Source organism: Pyrgilauda ruficollis, unplaced genomic scaffold (genome assembly GCF_017590135.1).
Source record: "Pyrgilauda ruficollis isolate IOZ18807 unplaced genomic scaffold, ASM1759013v1 scaffold113, whole genome shotgun sequence".
NCBI lineage: Eukaryota > Metazoa > Chordata > Aves > Passeriformes > Passeridae > Pyrgilauda > Pyrgilauda ruficollis.
The window spans coordinates 1155329-1170663 of record NW_024509544.1 but is presented as its reverse complement, the minus strand read 5'-3'; the positions used below and the strand labels follow the sequence as shown (position 1 = coordinate 1170663).

Sequence of the window (15335 nt, the reverse complement as noted above, 5' to 3'; positions counted from 1 at the left end):
GATCCTGCCGTGAACATTTTAATATCTGCAGTAACACTGCAGCAGCATACTTTGTGCTGCGTTTACAACCCTGCAGATGATTTTCAGGTTATTTATAAGTTCAGCAGAGGGTAGCCCAGGGCAGTGGCAGGGTGGGCAGCAAAGGTGGGTGGTGAAGGAGCAGCTGCACGGTGCCCCCGGCCCTGGGGGTGGGTCTGTGCTGGGCAGGGGGAGCCCAGGGGTCCCCACCGAGCTGGCCTGCACTGCAGACCTGTAGCTATGATATTTTATGAAAAATCCTTTGCTAGGATTTTTCCCCTCCTGAGGAGCTGAGGGCCTCAGGAAAGAAATGTAAGCAATAACTGTCTTCTGCTGTGGAATGCAACAGGTGCAGCTGTGTTTGGTGCATCGGTTTGGGTTTTGTTTTTTTTTTACTGTATTTCAATTATTAAACCGTGTTAATCTCAGCCCACAAGTTCTGTTGGCAGTGGCTCAGAATTCCCCTGGCACTGTTGGGCCACAGCTGCTCTGCCAGTGGCTCGTGGTTCCCCTGATTCTCCTTCAGGCCACAGCTGCTCCGTGGAGCCCCACGAGCAGCAGTGGCTCAGAATTCTCCTGACTCTCCCTCAGGCCACAGCTGCTCTGCCAGTGGCTCGGGGGTCTCCTGACTCTCCCTCAGGTCTCAGCTGCTCCCTGGATCCCCACGAGCAGCAGTGGCTCAGAATTCTCCTGACTCTCCCTCAGGCCACAGCTGCTCTGCCAGTGGCTCGGGGGTCTCCTGACTCTCCCTCAGGTCTCAGCTGCTCCCTGGATCCCCACGAGCAGCAGTGGCTCAGAATTCTCCTGACTCTCCCTCAGGCCACAGCTGCTCTGTGGAGCCCCACGAGCGGCAGTGGCTCAGAATTCCCCTGGCACTGTTGGGCCACAGCTGCTCTGCCAGTGGCTCGGGGGTCTCCTGACTCTCCCTCAGGTCTCAGCTGCTCCCTGGATCCCCACGAGCAGCAGTGGCTCAGAATTCCCCTGACTCTCTGTCTGACTCTCTGTCTGTCTCTCTGTCTCTCTCTCTCTCTGTCTCTGCAGCGCCGGAGCGCCAGGCCGCGCAGGAGGAGGAGGAGGAGGCGCCTCAGGAAGGCCATGAGGCAGTGCCAGGCCCCGGGGAGAGCAGCAGGGCCTTCCCCCCCGCAGGTGTGTGGGTGATCACCGTCCTTTGGCCGATCAGCGCCGCTGGCTGCCGGCCCTGCCCCGTGCCACGCTGCCAGGGTGGCTCTGGGGGACTGTCACCTCGGGCTGTGGCTGTCGCTGTCCCAGGGACGCGCGCTCGGACGCTCTGCGGGTGCAGCAAGATGCTCTCCACCTCTCACACTCCGTTTTCAGGGATTTCAGAACTTTGCTCTGTTGGGAATGAGGCCACCTGGACACCCCGCAGCAAATGATGGGAAATGTGGCTCTGGATTTAATGTCCCTGCATCCCAAGCCTTGCTGTGAGACCCCAGGAGCCCTAACTCAACAGAGGGGGATCCCTCCTCAGAACTGGGACCCAAAGGGGTTTTGTCCCTCTCACTCCAAGGGTGGATTGGTCGGACAGCTGTGCTCCCCCCATGCTCCCTGTCCAGCCCCCTGAGTCCTGTCCATGGGGACAGCTGTATCCTTCAGCAAAGATGGGCAAGTGCAAGAGGAGTTGTGGGCAAATGTGAAGGATCCTCAGGAACAGGGAGCACAGCCTGGGCGTGCTGTGTTCTTCCATGATCCTCTTCCCTGTCCTGTGGTTCCCTCAGGACAGATGGTGCTCCAGGGTATGAGGGGAGCTCCTTGGGGGAGTCTGCTTGCAGCTGTGGGCACAGGCAGGGCTATCCTAGCTTCTGTATCCTAGCTGGACCCTGCACTGGAGCTCCCCTGGCACTGCAGGAGTCATTCATCAGTCCTGACCGACTGCACAGCCTGAGGGCTGCTCCCAGGTTTGCTGGGGGCAAAATGCAACTTTGTTCTTCGCATTAAGGTCCAGAGTATCAAGATGGAGAGGCACAATCTTCCGTGGAGACGTCCAAAGTGCTGCATGAAATCCTGGGGGAGCTGAAGATGATTCTAGGAGGTGGGTACAGGTCACTCCTGAGCAGCACAACCGGGCAGCCGAGGTTTCAGGTGCATGTGGACCCCCCACCCACACTCAGACCGTCACTGAGGGACCCTCCATGGGGTACTGGTGAGCTGCAAGGGTGGTCCAGAGTCTGTACTGCCAGCTGAGTCCCTGGGACTGTTTGCCCCAGCCAAATCATCCCTGGCCAGAGCACAAGAGAAATTGGGAGCACATTGGAAGAATCCCCAGGAACAAGGAGCAAAGGCAGACACTGGAAGAACTGGATTAAGGCCACTCCAAAGTGTTAGCAAAGCTGAGAGGAGAGAGAGGGTCCAGGGAGTGGGGACTTGCAAGGCCTTTGGGAGCTCCCTTGGTTTCTACTGAACCCGTGGAAACGTTCCCTTGTTCAGAGCTGCTAGTGAAGTGGGAAAGAACATCTGCTGGCGATGTCAGCCCTCTGGTGAGATGGCCAGAGGTGTGCAGGACACGCTGAGGTGCACAATTGGTCCTGCAGGTGTGAAGAGCCTGAGCCTGAGCAGTGCTGTCAGCAGGAGATCGGCCGGGAGCAGCGGGGCAGAGCCGGGCGCGGCGGACGGCGGGACAGACCCCGACGTCGTGCTGGGCAGGGCAGACACAAATGCTGTGGATGCCAATTCTTTCCAGACATACTGCATCGAAGGCGTTGTGGCCATCCTTGGCTCAATGCTGCTGGGAATGGTGCTGTGTTGTGTGCTCCATGTGTGGAGGAAGAGGAGGAAGTGAGCTGGTGGGGCGGAGGGGAGCTGCTGAGGCAGCTGGGGGTGTTTTGAGCTGAGTGCCCAGTAAGTCGCTGTGGATACTGGTGCTGTGGGCTGGCACTCCGTGCTCTGCCCAGAGCTCTCTCTGTGCCCACGGGGGGTGCCCACGGCCCGTGGGGTGCCCAGGCTGCTCCGCATCCTCACACCCACCCAGCCATGCCTCAGCAGCTTCCTCTGTCCACAGGCGCCTTGCAGCTGCCTGAACCAGCTCAGAGGGCTCAGGAGCCAGCAGAATGTTTGCAGAATATTTATATTTATAAATAAAGAGCAGCAGCACAATCAGTTGTGTTGTACTGGCAGCAAACCCACATGGGTGCCACTGCAGGGCCTGGGGGTCCCCTGGGTGCTGAGGGGCTGTGGGGAGCCCTACAATGCCACTGATTCTAATTGATTCTAATTTGCTTTTCACTGTATGTATTATCCATGCTGTAAGCAATACAGTGACCCTGGACATGACCCTTTGTTGTGTTTTTGCAAATTCATATTAATTCCACCCGAATGTGAGGAAGAACTCTATGCAGGTGACCACGCACTGGAACAGACTGCCCAGGTTGTGGAGCCTCACCCACTTGTGATATTCCAGTTCTGTGCAATGTGCTCTGGCTGACCTCGCTTGAGGGAGGTGGGACCAGATGATCCCACTGTTGTCGTTTTCAACCTTATCCACAATGTGACTCAAGTTTGTTTTCACTAATACCTTTGCCAGTGATCCACCAGCACGCAGTGAGTGGAAGGGGTCTCCCCTGCAGGTGAGATTGTTCCATGTGCTTGGGCACCATCTCCTGGAGAAATGCCTGGCAAGGAAAGGAGCTTGATGGGTGAGCTGGGGCTGACCTTGGCAGAGCTTTTCCCATCCCAGCTTACTGGAACACCAGGAAAAGGTGGGCTGCCTGTGCAGGTGTCCCCTGTGGAGCTCTGCCTGCCAGCTGAGTCCCTGGGACTGTGTTTGCCCCAGTCAGATCATCCCTGGCCAGAGCACAAGAGAAATTGGGAGCACATTGGAAGAATCCCCAGGAACAAGGAGTAAAGGCAGACACTGGAAGAACTGGATGAAGGCCACTCCAAAGTGTTAGCAAAGCTGAGAGGACAGAGAGGGTCCAGGGGGTGGGGACTTGCAATGCCTTTGGGAGTTCCCTTGGTGCACTGTCTCCCAGCCTCCAGAAACTCATAGACCCAGGAATATTTTATATCTACTCTGTTCTATACCTTTTGTCACGACATATTAACACTCTGTGGTTCATGATTTATTCTGAATCTGCTTTCCTGTTGCTCCAACAAACCAAACTGTTCATGAATCTGGACTGTGTGGGTTCTCATGGAGCACAACCACACTTACAGTGCCCAGCTGGTGACACAGGGAGGGGCCATGGAGGCACATGTGGCAGGGGTGAGAGCAGTGGAACAACTTTCAGTGTGAGGTAAGGAGAGAGAGATCATTCAACAGTTAAGTCATGGGCAAAACACTTGACTCAGGAAAATTAATTTATTACCAATTAACAACCGAGTAGGACAAGATGAAGTAAGAGGATCAGTCAGGAGTGGAGCCCAGGTAGGCAGGGATGCCAACAGCTGCAGTGCTGGGGGTTTTGGAGACTGCTGGTGACACTTAAGAGGTCCAGAGGTGCCAATGAGTGTTGGGATGCCCAGTGATGCTGTTGAACACCAGGGCACATGCAGGGACCTGCAGGTCAAAGCCAGCACCAGGACTGGCAGTGGTGATGCCAAGCAGGTGGATTTCAGGGCGCACTCAGCGTCCATCAAAGGCTCCCAGCGCAGGAGTTACAGACTTACTGGTGTTACTGGGGCGGGGGGATGTAGCCCCTGGCTCTGTAGGTGAGATGGCCACAGGCTGGAGTGTTTCCCAGGGCGTTTCCCAGCAGCTCCCGGAGCGCTGCCTCACTGCTTTAATTGCCTCCATTGTCACAGTCCCACTGCTCAGGGGTGGGGCTCACTGTGTGAGTGAAGCTGACAAAGGTCTGAGGATCCCCTCCCAGTGCTGGGAACCCTCAGAGTACTGTCCTGGAGCCACCCAGCCTGCTCCTTCCCAGCACAACCTTGGCCCTGCGCCCCTCTATTCAGCTCTGTGATCAATGTTGCTCCCCAGTGCAAGGCTCTGTACCCCTCTGTACCCCCTCAAGGCTCAGGGCTACACCCTTCCTTCCACCTGCACGCTCTGTGCCGTGCCCCATGTTTGGTGCTGCACCCCATGTGCCTGTGGCTGCCCTGTGTGCCCAGAACTGCTCCTCAGACCTGCCTCTACCCCTGCAGGGGTGTAGGCACACCTGGATCCCTTCTCAGCTTTGGGGGTACAGGCTTATGGGGTCTGAGGGCCCAGAACATGGATCCTACCAAGCTTCATCCAGGGACTCCTGCCACCGTTTCCTCTCCAGCTCACGCACCTAGGGCAGATGGGGACACCCAGAGGTTACAGGAATGTGGAGTGGGCACGGGGGAAAGGTGTGGGGTCACCCCTGCTCATCTTTGGCGAGCTGAGAGTGGCAAGGGGTGCCCAGGTGCCCATCCCTCCCTACCCTGCCAGGCCCAGCCTGGGCTGTGTGGTGGCTCTGTGCACCCAGGGCTGCACGTGGCTTGGGACACAGGGCCCGTGGGGACACAGGACGGACTCTGCCCGGTGACGCAGGGGCAGCCATGCAGCAGGGCTGGGGCACCCTGGCCACTTCCCCCCGTACCCGGAGCCACCCGCAGCCCCTTGTCACCGGTGTCCCCATGGATGGCGCGCGCTGCCCGGCCTGGCCAGCCCCAGCCGCTGACCCGTGCGGTGGCACCAGCCCTGCCATACACCCCAGCTTCCTGTGAGGCTGCCCCGGAGCTGCCCGGGGCCTCTGGCCACTGAGCCGTGCTTCCTGCTGGGCAATGATCACCCCAGGCTGGCAACGGGCGCTGGGCTCCCCCTGCTCGGGGCACACGTGTGGGGCTGTGCGTGCACACGTATCCACAGACACTGCACGCTGAGGGGCTCAGCCCTGCCTGTGCCACCCGGGCTGGGGGGACCCTGCAGGACCTCCTGGGACCTTGCAGGATCCCCTGAGCTGCCGCCACTCAGCTGTGGGTGATCCTGGTGGGAGCTGTTCAGTCCCCACGTGTGGCCCCCGCTGAGGCTGTGGGTGCCCCTGGGCAGGCACCAGGCCCGTGCGTGATGCCAGTTCAGAGCTGCAGAGGGACTGAGCCTCGCTGGAGTGCCAGCCCAGTGCCAGCAGCTCAGTGCCTGCCTGTTTTTGTGCCTGGCACAGGCTGGTCACGCTGGAGCTGAGCAGAGCTGTGCCACATATGGGCCAGACCCACGCCCACGCCAAACCGTGTTGGGCTGGGCTGGAGCCCAGCCTGGGCCCTCACCCATGCCAGGCTGTGCCCATGCCACACCAGAGCAGAGCCCACACCAGCGGCAACCCGTGCCAGATGTGCCCGAGCCCAGCCAAGGCCACACCCGTGCAGGGCTGAGCCAGACAATGCCAGGGCAGAGCACACATCTGTGTCACGACGTGCCACACCAGTGCTGGGCCGTGCCAGAGTCGAGTCAGCCCAATGCCGGGCTGGGCTGTGCCGGGGCCAGGCCGGGCCATGCCATTCTCATGCCAGTGCTGTGGCAGTGCCGATGACGGACCGGGCCGAGCCATGCCGTACCGGTGCCGGTACCGGTGCCGGGCCGGGCCATGCCGCACGGGTACGGGTGTTGGTGCCGGTGCCGGTGCCGGGCCGGGCCATGCGGAGTGGGTGCCGGTGCCGGGCCATGCCGTACCGGTACCGGTGCCGGTGCCAGTGCTGTACCATGCCATACCGGTACCGGTGCCGGGCCGGGCCATGCCGCACGGGTACGGGGGAGGGTGTGGGTGTGGGTGTTGGTGTTGGTGTTGGTGCCGGTGCCGTCGCTCCGCCCGGCGCACACCGGGCGCGCACGTGGTTCTCAGGCGCGCTGCCCGCGCGGGAGGGCGGGGCCGGCCCGGGCTCCGTGCTCGGCGCTACCCAATGGCGGCGCGGCCCCGCCCTTCCCCTCTGCGAGCGGACCAATGGGCAGCGAGGGCGGACCCGGGCCGGCGGGGGGCGGGGCTGCGGTCACGTGGGGGCGGAGGGCGGTGTTAAAGGCGCCGGGCGCTGTGGCCGCGTCAGTCGGGGCGGCGGGCACCGGGCACGGGCCGGGAGGGCACCGGCACCGCGGGGCCGAGCGGCAGCGAGGCGGCACCGCGCCGCATCTGGGGCTTCCCGGTTAGCGCGGCCCGGCGCGGCGGTGAGCGGCGGTGACGGGCAGGGGCGGGCGCGCACACGCATGGCGGCGGGAGGGGGCGGTGGCGCGCGGGAGCGGCCGTTACCGGCGGCGGGAAGGGCCGGTTCCGGTGCTCGCCCTGCTGAGTGAGCTCTGTCCTTCCCGCAGGATGAAGAGCGGCGCGGACCATGGCGCGGCAGCCGGCCCCCAGCCCCTGCCACCCGCGGGCCCCTAGGACGCCGCGGTCCCCCCGAGCCCTATAGCGACCCCTCTATTTAATTTTGTACCTAATTTATTAACCCATCGCCCCGCCCCCGCCATGGAGCCGACCCCCGCCGTGCTCACCGCCCCCATGGCTGACTTCCTCTGGATGCTGGTCCTGGGTTTCATCATTGCCTTCGTCCTGGCCTTCTCCGTCGGTGCAAACGACGTGGCCAACTCGTTCGGCACGGCCGTGGGCTCGGGGGTGGTGACCCTGCGGCAGGCCTGCATCCTGGCCAGCATCTTTGAGACCGTGGGCTCTGTGCTGCTGGGAGCCAAGGTCAGCGAGACCATCCGCAAGGGTCTGATCGACGTGGAGATGTACAACTCCACGCAGGAGCTGCTGATGGCAGGCTCGATCAGCGCCATGTCTGGTGAGGAGCAGGGAGGTCACAGCAGGGGCACTGTGTCCCAGGTGCCCTGGTGATGGCTTTCTTAGTAGGCTGCTTCTCCTCCAGGATCTGCTGTGTGGCAGCTGATGGCTTCATTCTTGAAGCTCCCCATTTCTGGCACCCACTGCATCGTTGGAGCGACCATTGGCTTCTCGCTGGTGGCCCAAGGGCAAGAAGGTGTCAAGTGGTCTGAGTTGCTGAAGATTGGTAAGTCCAGCTGGCAGGACCACCCCAGCCATGCAGCCCGTGTGTCCCTGGGCTTCCTGTCCCAGCAGCAGGATGCTGATTGTGCCTCCCACTTTCTAGTGTTGTCCTGGTTCATCTCACCCCTTCTTTCGGGCATCATGTCTGCTATCCTGTTCTTCCTCGTCCAGAGGTTCATCCTCTGTAAGGTAAGGGCTGTCTGCCCTGTTTTCTGATGCTTTGGGGCTCTGGGCTGCTCTCAGTGGACTCGTTGGTTGGCTTATGGTCACCAGGGTTTCTCCTGGCACATCCTGGAGTGTTGGCATCAGGGGGCCCTTTGGGAGCTGAAGATGTGGGAAAATGGGGCCTGTGGCCACTCCACAGAGTGGGCTTGGAGGGTTTTGGGGCATCACCTCCCCTCTGAAACATGGGAGTTGTCTTGCCTGGCTTCAGCAGGAACAGCCTGTTTCCCAGTAATGAAGCAGCTCAGAATTGATAAGAGCAGAGCTGTCAGCTGGGCTTTTCCAAAATCCTGTAAGGGACTTTTTTTTTCCATGGGGTAGGCTGCAAGTGAAGGTAGTTATCCACAGCCATGGCATTCCTCAGCTAGGAGGGACAGAATTGTTCCTGAGGCTGGGAAAACCACATTCCTGAGACCCCCAACTATGCAGAGAAACTCCAGCATTTTCTTCTGCCTATCTGAGGTTAAATTCCATTGAGTTTTACCTCTAGTGATTGAAGAGATGTTAAGATCTTATCGCTGGCAGCCTTTAAAACAGCTCAGCGGCAGCACTGTCACAGTAACCTTGTGTAACCAGTCTCCCAAAGCGTGGCTGGCCCTGTCATGCTCCCTCTTGGTGCTCCGTGCTGCTTGGCATTCAGGGAGGCTTGGTGTGCTTGTCCTGATGCCAAATCCCAATCGCTGGGCAGCAGTGGGGATTAAACGCCCCTGCTGCTGGGGTGAGGGCCTTGCTGCCAGGTATGTGGTCAAATAATCTCCTTTGTGACTAATGGACTTTTTATTTTGTTCAAGTCAGCTGGAAAGGGGTAAAAGCTTTGAAAGTTCTTGGGGAGTTGAAAGAAAAATGTAAGTGGAGGTGGCACTTTGGGGAGCCAGGGAGAGGGTTCAGAAGGCAGATAGAGATGAGTTGTTCCAGGCTTGGGAGTGCTGGAACCCTTGGGGTTCCATGTGGGAGGGATCCAGGAGTTGTGCTGCCTCCTGCCCTCCCAGCCGGGGCCATCTGACTGGGGCTTGTTCCCTGAAGGCTTTTGGGAGCTGTCATCTGCAGGTGACTGAGGCCACAAACCCCTTCTGGAAAGAATCTGTTGCTGGGCTGCTCCGTGGCTGCTGCACAGCCCCCAGTCAGCCTCTGTGCAGCTCTGGTGTGTGTTTTTCCAGGCAGATCCTGTTCCCAACGGCCTGCGAGCTTTGCCCGTCTTCTACGCCTGCACTGTGGGCATCAACCTCTTCTCCATCATGTACACTGGGGCGCCCTGTAAGTGCACAGCAGAACGCTTCAACCTGAATTTTGAGATGCTTTCTAAAGCCTCCATTAAATGCACGATTTACCCCTTTTTTGCTTTACAGGGCTGAGATCTCCTAGAAGGCGGCTGGCCTGTGCCGGTTACGGAAGGCGGCAGGCTAGCCTGCACTGTCTGGGCTAGGTAGTTGCCCATCCAAAGAGACCTGCTCAAACTAAACTCCTCCAGACCTTTCTCCTTAGACTTCCCAGGATTGGCCAATAACGTGGCTTCCCCTCCCCTTCTCTTACCTGTGCTAAAACTCAGGTATCTGCTGGCTGCCCAAGAGGCTCTTCAGTGCAGTGGGGCTAGGAGCAGGAGTGGGGCTGCGCCTCCTGGTTCATCCTGTCCCTAAAAACAGCCTAATTGCTCTTGTCCAGAAGAGCTGGCCCGTGTGCTGCAGAGTCTGAGCTTCAGGTGGAGAAGCCAAGCTAGGATGCTGTGTTGCAGGGGGCAGGTCACGAGCAGGGCTGAGAGAGGGCTCAGCAGGGATGGTGGATTTGCCCGTGGAGCCAGAGGCTCTGTCACCTCCGTTGTTTGCTGGGCTGACTCGGCCTGAGCTGTTTTCTGGTGTGAGCGTGGGTTTCCTGTTGTGGAGGAGCCTCTGGAGGTGGGATGCGGGCAGGCAGTGCTGGCTCTGGCAGGGTTTGCTCTGTAAACAGTGGCTGGAAAATTTTTTGGAGGGGTGTCAGCTTCCCCTTCCCAGCATAGGGGAGAGGAGGAGAGGCCTGCAGTGCTGCTGGTGGGGGCACTTGGCATGTCCAAAGTGGATCTGTGTTTATCCTGAGCCCTGAACTGCTGAGTGATTTCTAGGTTGCTTAAGCACAGGGTTTGCAGGCAGACCTGTGCCTGGCTGAGGTGTCTGGGCTGCTTCAGGAGCAATAAGGCACTGCCTGCAGCAGCAAATGCAGGGTTTGGACAGTCACAAGCACCTGATGCCCTGCCTGGCCCTGTGTGATGCCAGTCCTCTGCTCAAAGTCAGGCTGCCTGTGAGAATGCTCCTAAGTGGGTCATGTATCACCTCAGATGCCGTGAAGCCTAAATTCCCATTGACTCCTGGAGCAGAAGAGCTGCCCTCCCCAGCAGCTGCAGGGGCTGGAGAGCTCAGAGGGGAGCAACCCAGGCATCCGTGTCCTCTCCAGAGCAGGGAAGCAGCACTGGTGCTGCAGCAGCCACACTGGGAGGTGCTTTTTCCTTTGACATTGCAGCAAATGAGGAGACAGGAGCTGTGTGTGGAGCATGCACCACTCTGCACAGGGTTTGGCTGGGGGAAGGGGCCGGAAGGGTCAGCTGCTGATGGGGATGTGACCTGTGGGGCTGAGAGCGTAGCTGGGCTCTCAGCATGGTCAGTGGTGCCTTCCCAGCAGTGTTTCTCCCTGGCAGGTGCATTAGCTCAGGGCTGCTGCAGGTGATGGAGTCCCTGTGCCTGGGAAAACCAAAGTCATGTATCGAGGAGGGTTTTGCCCAGAGGTTTTCAAAGATCCGTTGTTTTATTTCCTAGTGCTGGGCTTTGACAAACTTCCTCTGTGGGGTATCCTCCTAATTTCGGCGGGGAGTGCTGTTGTCTGTGCTCTCGTCGTCTGGTTCTTTGTATGTCCCAGAATGAAGAAGAAAATCGACCGTAAGTACCACGTCCCTCTGCCATCCTCGGGGAAGGGCTCGCTCTGGCTAACCCACTTCTCTTCCCAGTGGGAGATCCCATTAGCTGCAGGGCTGTTATTAACAGAATCCTCCTCTTCGCTCGGGGATTAACCTGCTCTGAGTCACTGGGGCACTCGCCACGCTGGGCTCTGCCTGCTCCCAGCCAGGCACCCAAACCCCCCCAGGAGCAGCTGCTGTGCTGCTGGGCAGGGTCTGGGGCTGACTGATCTGCAGGGTGATCTCTCCTGGAGCTGTGGGCAGTGTCAGACAGCTTATCCTGCTCTAATAGAGGAGAAGAGAAGAGACAACATGGCTGTTGTAACCTTTAATCTTCTCATACCTGCTGAGCAATCCTTGGCCTGGCTGATGCAGATCACAAGTTTAAAGCTGACGAAATCCTTGCCCTGTAGCAAAAACACCCAAAACACTCTATTGAAAGGCATCCAAAGGATCAGCCTGGAGCTCTGCCTCTGGAGCAGTGCTTGGAGCTGCATGTGGTCCAGAATATCAATGATGTGTGCAAGCTGGGGCCTTGGGAGTTGGTGATGAGGGGATGTCCTTGCTGTGCTGGTGTAATTGGGGTGTGACTAACAGCTTTATGGCTGCTCTTGACAATCCTCCAGCTGTTTAACTTAACTGCTGCCTGTGAGCTGAGGTGAGCTGGGCTCTCCTGCCTGTCAGACATGCTCCCTGCCTGCCCACAGCATCCCTGGGAGGAGGTGGGCATGCAGGGGGAGACAGTTCAGCTGGGATGCCAGGATGAAGGGTTGATACCACAACCCAGCCCTTGAGGCAAACAAAGTGACAGGGAAATGGTCGTGTTTGTGACAAGAAGGTGGTTTTGGTTGTTGTCTGAAGGAGCTGACCTCATGTTTTCACCTGGAGAAAACATGCTTTTACTGTTAGAGGCGGAGGAACAGCCTCAGGTTCCACAGCTTGGTGCTGCTGGTTTGGCTGCCCAGGGTGGACAGGAAACCAGGCTGCCTTTGGGGGGTGGAGACCAGCTCCTGTTTGGGTTTGTCATCCACCAGTGGAAGCTGGAGAGGAGCCCAGGCTGGAGCTGCTGGGCTGGTAGAGGAGCTGGGCTCTTCTGGGCGCCTCTGTGTCAGCTTCAGGGGTCATAGCCTCTCCAGAAGTGAGTCCAGAGCATCCCACTGCCCACAGGGATGGGACAAACATGGCCCAAAGAGGAACCTCTGCACTAGACATTACGGACATAAAAGCCCCATAATGGTGTTCACCACACCCCGTGTGGGTGGGGGTGTCTAAAAATAGGGGATGAGCTGGCTTAGATGGTTTGGCTGTTGTGCCCGGGACAAGGTGTGACTGTCCAGCAGTTTCCAAAGTTCAGGATGTGGAGGAGCTGTAAATTTTATTTGGCTGCCATAAATCTGAGTGGCAAGGGGTGTGGGCATGCTGCTGGCATTGGGTGCCGTGGTGGAAAGGGGTTTGATGGGCTGCCCCTCTTTGCAGGAGAGATAAAATCAAGTCCTTCTGAAAGCCCCTTGATGGAGAAGAACGTTTGCCCAAAGGAGGAGCAAGAGGAGGCCAAGATGCCCTTGGGGGATGCCAAGGGCCTCGCTGCTGAGGCAGGGTCAGCCGTGCCCCCCCGGGCAGCCGGGGAGGAGAGGATGGTCTCCTTCAACCTGGGGGAGCTGGAGGAGGCCCCGGAGCAGGAGAGGCTTCCCAGCCTCGACCTGAAGGAAACGAGCATTGACAGTGGTGAGTAGCAGGGCGTGATTCGGGCTGGTAAGACTCCCCCAGCCCAGGCTAACCCTGTCACCTGCTGTCCCCACCGGCAGGAGCTGTGCGGCTGCCCAACGGCAACCTGGTCCCCCTGAGCCAGGCCGTGGGCCACCAGCTGGGCTCGGGGGGGCAGTACCAGTACCACACTGTGCACAAGGACTCCGGCCTCTACAAGGAGCTGCTGCACAAGCTGCACCTAGCCAAGATGGGGGACTGCATGGGGGACTCGGGGGACAAGCCCCTGCGGCGCAATAACAGCTATACCTCCTACACCATGGCCATCTGTGGCATGCCCCTGGACTCCCTGCGTGCCAGGGACGTCGAGGAGGGGGAGAAGCTCAGCTGGTCTGTGGTGGACACTAAGAAGAGGGTCCGCATGGACAGCTACACGAGCTACTGCAACGCAGTGGCGGACGCACACCCGGCTGCAGACGTGGACCTGAACACAGCCCAGGCGGAGCTGGGCGCCGCGGAACGCAAGGGCAGCAGCGGCTCCCTGGAGGAGTGGCACGAGCAGGACAAGCCTGAGGTGTCTCTGCTCTTCCAGTTCTTGCAGATCCTCACGGCCTGTTTCGGCTCCTTCGCTCACGGTGGCAATGATGTCAGGTCAGTGGAGTTTAGTGGGAGCCAGGGAGGCTGCTAGCTGGGGGGTAGTGCTCGCAGAATCACGGAATTCCAAAATAGTTTGGGGTGGAAGGGACCTTAAATACCTTGTTCCAACCCCCTGCCATGGACGTGTTCCTCTTGACCGGGTTGCTCCACGTGCCGTCCAACCTGGCCTTGAACACTTCCAGGGATATTCTGTCTTGCCAAGAGCCTCTGGCCCTCTAGACCAGATCCTCTTTCTCTTCCAGCAATGCCATTGGGCCCCTGGTTGCACTCTTCCTGGTCTATCAGACGGGCGATGTGGCTACCAAGGTGGCAACTCCCATCTGGCTGCTTCTATATGGGGGTGCAGGGATTTGCATTGGCTTGTGGGTCTGGGGAAGGAGAGTCATCCAGACCATGGGGAAGGACCTGACTCCCATCACACCATCCAGGTAAGGGCTACCGTGGAGCAGAGGGGAGGTTCCAAGCAGCCTGAGAGCCACGTTCTGCTCCAGGATCCCCTCTCCGTTCTCTCTTGGGGGTGTGGGTGGTGAAGCTGGGGTGTGTGTGGCTCCAACACCTTGCTGCATCCTGGGGGGTTCATCCGGGGGGCTGGAGAGCCAAACTGTGCTGCCTTGAGCTGAGCCCACGGTGTTTTGGGGTGTGCAGTGCCCCTGTTCTGATCTGCTCTCTGTCCCCGCAGCGGCTTCAGCATTGAGCTGGCGTCAGCGCTGACGGTGGTCATTGCCTCCAACGTCGGCCTCCCAATCAGCACAACCCACTGCAAGGTAGGAGGGCTAGCAGGGCATGGCTTTGGCTCAGTGTGAGCGCAGCATTCCCAAATCTTGGTGCTCAGAAGGCTGAGCTGTGCGGGAGGCCCCGCTCTGGGCCACTGGCCACTGTCAGCTCCCAGCTCCGCCGCCTGCATGTCAATGTGAGGTGGCAGTGGCTGCCCAGCCTCGGGGTGGGTCTCTGGGGCACTCGGGAGATGATGGGAGAACAAAACCCCTTTCATGGTGCCCCAGGCTCTGCCAAGAGGCCATGGGAACCCAAGTGCTGCGGCATGCTGGTCCTGTCACCCCTCTGGGCTGACAGCTCCTTGCCCTGCGCTCTGTGAGGTGCCCACAGGCCGGAGCAGGAGCCAGGGCTCTGGCTGGGGGTGCAGTGGCTGCTCCGGTGCTGAGCCGTGCCCCGACTCCTCGTGCAGGTGGGCTCGGTGGTCTCGGTGGGCTGGCTGCGCTCCAGGAAGGCCGTGGACTGGCGCCTCTTCCGGAACATCTTCATGGCGTGGTTCGTCACTGTCCCCATCTCCGGCCTCATCAGCGCTGCCATCATGGCTGTCTTCAAGTTCGCTGTCCTGAAGGTGTGAGGGCACCAGGGCTCCCACTGCTCCTGCTTCTCACTGCTGTCCTCCCTGGAGGAGCCACCGAGGCTGCCTGCCGTGGGGTGGTGGCTGCGCCCATCTGCGCATAGTGCTGTCACTGAAGTATATATATATTTTTTTTTTAAATATAACTGTCTTGGCGCTAACATTGTGGGGGTGCACTGCCAGGGCTGTACGTGCCCCCAGGTGACCCCCCCTGATCTGCTGTAGCTGTAGATAAGCAGTTACTGGGGGGCCACTTTCTCACTTGTACCGATCCCCTGGCAGTGATTTCTTGGGGGAAGGACGGAGGTTGGTCCTTGCCTGCCCTGGAACAAAGGGCTGGGGAGTCGTGGGGTGCCCCTCTCGCAGGCTGTGCAGTGTTCAGCTTCGCCTCCATTGCGTAGTGCTGTGGACACCATCCTGCTCGGGGGCCCTGGGGGCTGCCCTCTGGCCCCCTGTCACTGCTGCTACCTCGGACTTAATAAAGATTTCCTTCGTACGCCAGCGCTGCCTGTGGTTCTGGGAATTTGGGATACGATGGGGGCCCCAAACGCTGCCCCACAGCCCT

The 15335-nt window shown here is 59.3% G+C and overlaps 1 protein-coding gene across 2 annotated transcripts; it reads left to right on the top strand.

Moving 5' to 3' along the window:
• Positions 1-6920: 6920 nt before the first annotated feature.
• SLC20A1 (solute carrier family 20 member 1) lies at positions 6921-15271 on the top strand. 2 transcript variants are annotated; one of them, XM_041478207.1, is made up of 11 exons: positions 6921-7093; positions 7238-7704; positions 7789-7929; positions 8029-8114; positions 9305-9401; positions 10928-11047; positions 12541-12789; positions 12867-13419; positions 13668-13853; positions 14105-14189; positions 14609-15271. In XM_041478207.1, the coding sequence occupies exons 2-11, from the start codon at positions 7389-7391 to the stop codon at positions 14768-14770; spliced, it is 1995 nt and encodes a 664-aa protein (XP_041334141.1). In that variant the 5' UTR covers positions 6921-7093; positions 7238-7388; the 3' UTR covers positions 14771-15271. The 2 variants fall into 2 exon arrangements, with proteins under 2 accessions (XP_041334141.1, XP_041334149.1); XM_041478215.1 differs by having other exon boundaries at positions 6922-7093; positions 12870-13419.
• Positions 15272-15335: the final 64 nt, after the last annotated feature.

What these genes read in the sequence shown, in the direction of transcription:
- SLC20A1 (XM_041478207.1), top strand. Translation starts at nt 7,389, where the DNA reads ATGGAGCCGACCCCCGCCGTGCTCACCGCCCCCATGGCTGACTTCCTC. An exon ending in AATGAAGAAGAAAATCGACC is followed by an intron (nt 11,048 to 12,540) that starts GTAAGTACCACG and finishes CCCTCTTTGCAG; the next exon opens with GAGAGATAAAATCAAGTCCT. An exon ending in CACGGTGGCAATGATGTCAG is followed by an intron (nt 13,420 to 13,667) that starts GTCAGTGGAGTT and finishes TTTCTCTTCCAG; the next exon opens with CAATGCCATTGGGCCCCTGG.